Source organism: Coregonus lavaretus, assembly GCF_964263955.1.
Source record: "Coregonus lavaretus genome assembly, chromosome: 23".
NCBI classification, from domain to species: domain Eukaryota; kingdom Metazoa; phylum Chordata; class Actinopteri; order Salmoniformes; family Salmonidae; genus Coregonus; species Coregonus lavaretus.
The window spans coordinates 22,956,879-22,962,700 of NC_140010.1; the positions used below are offsets into that span (position 1 = coordinate 22,956,879).

The 5,822-nt window shown below is 41.8% G+C and overlaps 1 protein-coding gene across 1 annotated transcript in view; it reads left to right on the forward strand.

The window, feature by feature from the left end:
• LOC311098908 (sodium- and chloride-dependent glycine transporter 1-like) overlaps nucleotides 1–285 on the forward strand; it is a gene marked incomplete at its 3' end in the record, with an annotated part of 50,204 nt that extends 49,919 nt beyond the window's left edge. The window contains exon 13 of the mRNA XM_084139455.1: nucleotides 73–285. Coding sequence (XP_083995581.1) covers nucleotides 73–285 — 213 coding nt within the window. The remainder of the gene's footprint in view (nucleotides 1–72) is intronic.
• Nucleotides 286–5,822: the final 5,537 nt, after the last annotated feature.

The window sequence follows — 5,822 nt, forward strand, 5'->3', positions numbered from 1 at the left end:
CTCTAATTAGTAATAAATAATAAACCTATGTTGCTCCCATCACGTTGACCTCTGACCCTCTACCCCTTACAGCGGTTGAAGAATTCGTGCAAGCCAGATATGAAGTGGGGCCCGGCCCTGAGTGAGCACCGGATAGGCCTCTACGCCACCCCAGGCTCAGATGGAGAGGTGGAGGTGTGTCCCCTGAAAGAGAAGGAGAAGGAGGATGAGAAGAGGGATGAGATCAGCCTCACCATCCAGGGCAGCAACGGCTCCACAGCACACAACACTACCCCCAGCACATAGAGGCCCCTCCTGGGCCTGCGCCAGTCCCCACCCAACCACCCTTTCCCACAGCACGTGGGGGAGAGCCCGCTCACTGGAGACCTTTACATATTGTAAGGGCTTATTATTTCTAACCTCTCTAAATTGGTCGTCATCCAAAATAATTTAACTTCTTGTTTCGACGTCATTTAATAATGCTTTTTTTTTTTCTCTTCTTCATATTATGCAGGCGTGTGTACACACTGTGTGTACATGGCACAATAGGGGAGGGACAACATTTTTCTCCTTCATCTGTAAAGATATCCATCGGAATTGGCAACTTTTCTAGTGACAGTGCTGGGGGTTTTAAAGCTGGAGGCCAAGTGTTCTTTGGGTCAGTGCTGTAGACATCCAAATGGAACCACTCTAGGGACTGATCTTTCCCTTCTGCTGTTTTGATCTACGTTATAGCTTTTGGCTCTCAGTACCCTCTAATACAATATAGTCTCCATTACTCAGACTGTTACGTATGCTGCTTTAGGGTTACCCATAACAACTCATATTGGAGTAAGCCAATGGCTTTTTAGCTACTGATCTGACAAATATTTAATTTGACTAACTACACAGTTAAGCCCTTGTACTTCCAATGATGGCAAACAACTAACATACATTACAGCACCAACCCCCCTCACACACAGAGAATGTTGGTCTCCAGCTTTCTGAACAGCTACCCTGACTGAAGCACATCACTTCCTAATGCCCATTCTCAGGGTCCCAAAACGATTTCCTACTTATTGAACACATTTACTCAATAACTGAGTAAATGTTTCTATGATTATGGTAGGCTTTACATAAGAGAGGGAGCTAAGAAAAAGACAACCATAACATGTTCACACACAAAAACAAATGGGTGGATGGATGGATGCAACTCAGTACAATAAAGTGCCATCTCTCTTTTAGTCTTCCAGGCATTTCCGTGGGAAATGCATCTCGAAATGTGGCATCTCACTTGTGGCATCTCATTTGTGAAGGGAGCGTTTGATTGAGGACCGAAGCAGCTAGCATATCGAGGAGGGAGTACACAGTGGTGTTGCCTCATAGCCTCTGTTACTCACAAGTAGGATTTGCCCCAACCAGGCATGTTACCAAAAAACATGTTGAACTTGCATGAACTTTAATATCTCGGTGGCATAGCTGGAGTATGTGTCTTTGTTAACTTTTTCAAAACTGAGAGACTTGCATCAGCAAGTATCTTTGCAGAGGAAAATACATGTATTTACAGGCATTTTAAAGCTCTGAGCCACGTAGTGGTGTGATTGGATGTGGAAACAGGAAGGAGAGAGGCCATTGATTCGCCTGGAGATGGAGTTAAAAAAAAACATCAGTCATCTTTACTGAATTATGTAGTTTATATGTAGTTGTATAGTATCGTTCTCTCTATAGAATGTTCTTATTTTTATCTTTTATTATTGTAAAGTAACATAGTAAATAATTATATGGAAAACGTGTTGATTTTGTAAAGAAGCAACAGCATCTTAAGAAATAACAGTAATGTTTACCATTCCTCATCCATGACTTGATTTTTTTATTGGTAATTGTTTTATTTTAGGGGGTTGGAGTGGGAGGGACATGTATTTCAGTCACTTTGTGACAGGATGCTGTGGGGGTTGGGTTTAGGGTGGGAGTAGTGCTCTCACAGATTGCTGGAATTGGCAATTGTCAAGAAGTCCCATCTCTCCATCTAATTTGAAGCATTTGTCTCTGCTCTGTTACATCTGTGTTGCAGTGAGGCAACGACCTGTCTGTGGTAACATCGTAAATCCACTGTGTCCTTGCCTGGCCTGCACTGATGGAGAGAGGTAGTCTGGCAATGTAGCTGCTAAAGTGCTAGAGCATCGCATCTTAGTGAAACTTCCGATTTTTTAGTTTCTTCTTTAGCCAGTACGTCACTGTATATAATGTTCAACATCTTTATCTGACTGCATAAATCCAGTTTCTGCTGTCATATGACTATGAGTTGTTCACTTCCATGTTACTTCAGTTTCACGGTGTTAAAAGTGTAATGACAGTTAACTATCCAGACATGATCCTAAATGGAAATGAAACGTTGCAGTCCAACAGGAGGCATATCTGACACTCAGGGTAGTAGATAGTTGTTATTTGGTCCCGAATGTGGTGCCATTTGGGACATACCCAAAGTCATTGGTTATTTAAACAAAAAAACAAGCACACCAGTAGGTTAGATACAGCACAACAGACTCAAGTTTGACTTCAGATGGAAACAGACTAGTGTGTTCTCCTATGATGATGACAGAAGCACAGTACGGCTACACTAATTCATCTGTTATAAAGCAGAGGAGAATGACGATAGCACAGGATATTAATAATAATGATGATTTTAACTGATATGTGTGTCTTCAAGTTCTAAACACAATATGGATACATATCATTTTGGTAATAAGGAGTTTAAATGGTTGAGATAAAGTGGGTTAGTATATAATGGCCCAGAAGACATAATTTGATAACATAATTAAATGATGTATGGTTATTCTCGACATCCGGCTCAGGCCAGGGAGTCCTCTAGGGCTTTTACTTCTTCTTCCTGTTGCTGTTGAACTGTTGACTTGTAGTTCTCTTCTTTATAACAGTAGTAAGTTAGGATAACCACCATGCTATTGCAACCCTTTGGTCTCTGCTGTCCCCGGAATTCTTCCTCTAGCAGATACTTGTACAGTAATGTAAAAAAAAATTGGAACTGGTGTTTTGTTTTTTTATGTTTTTATTTTGGGGGTAGGCGGGGTATTTTTATTTTCTTGTAATAAAATTTGCCAATGTTTAGTGTAATATGTATTTCTGTGTAGTGGATACCCTACTGCTGACTACTATTTTTAGATCAGGATAGTGTCAGTATTGATGTCATATAATTCTAATCAATCAGTAACTATCCATCTTTTCATCTAACAAAACACAATCTACCTTTTTAAGAGATATTTTGTTTTTGTACTAAACAAACATGTATTTTATCGTCAAGTTTTATCATCCATGTTCAATGACACTACCTTTATCTTGTTCTAAAAGGCAGCTGATATCAAAAGTATTGCCAAACAAAAGTTTGGGTTGAAACTTGAAATTCAAAGGAATGCATTTAACAGTATGTTCTGTTGGAGGTACATGACATGTCTGCAGCTACATGACTGTTGGGGAAAGTACATAATAAGTGTTAATCTATTTTACAGAGTAATAATGCCAACACTGTGGTACTGTAGTGCAGTCACATCTGTTTACAATATAGCGACTGTGCTGTAAATTTGTTTGCGTAAACAGACTGGCCTTTTCAATTTGGTGGAGGAGTAATTTACAAAACAAGAAAAGGAAATCAAACACCATAATCAGTAACATTGTTTAGGCTCCCGGAAGAGTAGCTGCTGCTGCTTCAGCTAATGGGGATCTGAATAAAATACTAAATAACATCGTAAATACAGGCAATTACATTAGATGAATGTATTGGGGGACTTTGTTTTCATCTTATTCTTCCTTTTTTTGTCACTGGGATTATTTCATTAACTTGGCATTTTATCATTTGGTGAGACCCTGCCTTTAAAATTATAAACATAAGCAGGTAGTGTCAAATGTGCACTCAAGGACACATTGGATGAATATTAATATCTTTGACATTGTTTAGAAATGAATTGTTCATCAACTCATATTGAAATCACTGTAGTAAGTATTCTATATATGGGATGAATATATGTTACCAATTCTGGAAATTGATAGTAAGCCTCTACTGTACTAAAACTGATTTATCTGCTCTGTGGTTCGCTACAATCAGAGATCTCTGAATTCGTGTTTTTACAAGTTGTTTCAGCACTTTAAATCAAGTAATGTGTTTATAACATATCTAATAATACAAACTTCCATTTTGAAATAAGGTATTTCCAATGGTCTGAGTAAACTGTTGTCACTCAGCAGAGTAGACACGATGTTATGCCAATGTAAATTATATCATAAGGGAGAATAAAGCACAAATGAAATGAACACAGTACTGGTACGTTATCACTGCTCAAAAAAATAAAGGGAACACTAAAAGAACACATCCTAGATCTGAATGAAATAATCTTATTAAATACTTTTTTCTTTACATAGTTGAATGTGCTGACAACAAAATCACACAAAAATTATCAATGGAAATCAAATTTATCAATCCATGGAGGTCTGGATTTGGAGTCACCCTCAAAATTAAAGTGGAAAACCACACTACAGGCTGATCCAACTTTGATGTAATGTCCTTAAAACAAGTCAAAATGAGGCTCAGTAGTGTGTGTGGCCTCCACGTGCCTGTATGACCTCCCTACAACGCCTGGGAATGCTCCTGATGAGGTGGCGGATGGTCTCCTGAGGGATCTCCTCCCAGACCTGGACTAAAGCATCCGCCAACTCCTGGACAGTCTGTGGTGCAACGTGGCGTTGGTGGATGGAGCGAGACATGATGTCCCAGATGTGCTCAATTGGATTCAGGTCTGGGGAACGGGCGGGCCAGTCCATAGCATCAATGCCTTCCTCTTGCAGGAACTGCTGACACACTCCAGCCACATGAGGTCTAGCATTGTCTTGCATTAGGAGGAACCCAGGGCCAACCGCACCAGCATATGGTCTCACAAGGGGTCTGAGGATCTCATCTCGGTACCTAATGGCAGTCAGGCTACCTCTGGCGAGCACATGGAGGGCTGTGCGGCCCCCCAAAGAAATGCCACCCCACACCATGACTGACCCACCGCCAAACCGGTCATGCTGGAGGATGTTGCAGGCAGCAGAACGTTCTCCAGACTCTGTCACGTGCTCAGTGTGAACCTTCTTTCATCTGTGAAGAGCACAGGGCGCCAGTGGCGAATTTGCCAATATTGGTGTTCTCTGGCAAATGCCAAACGTCCTGCACGGTGTTGGGCTGTAAGCACAACCCCCACCTGTGGACGTCGGGCCCTCATACCATCCTCATGGAGTCTGTTTCTGACCGTTTGAGCAGACATGCACATTTGTGGCCTGCTGGAGGTCATTTTGCAGGGCTCTGGCAGTGCTCCTCCTGCTCCTCCTTGCACAAAGGCGGAGGTAGCAGTCCTGCTGCTGGGTTGTTGCCCTCCTACGGCCTCCTCCACGTCTCCTGATGTACTGGCCTGTCTCCTGGTAGCGCCTCCATGCTCTGGACACTACGCTGACAGACACAGCAAACCTTCTTGCCACAGCTCCCATTGATGTGCCATCCTGGATGAGCTGCACTACCTGAGCCACTTGTGTGGGTTGTAGACTCCGTCTCATGCTACCACTAGAGTGAAAGCACCACCAGCATTCAAAAGTGACCAAAACATCAGCCAGGAAGCATAGGAACTGAGAAGTGGTCTGTGGTCACCACCTGCAAAACCTGTCCTTTATTGGGGGGTGTCTTGCTAATTGCCTATAATTTCCACCTGTTGTCTATTCCATTTGCACAACAGCATGTGAAATTTATTGTCAATCAGTGTTGCTTCCTAAGTGGACAGTTTGATTTCACAGAAGTGTGATTGACTTGGAGTTACATTGTGTTGTTT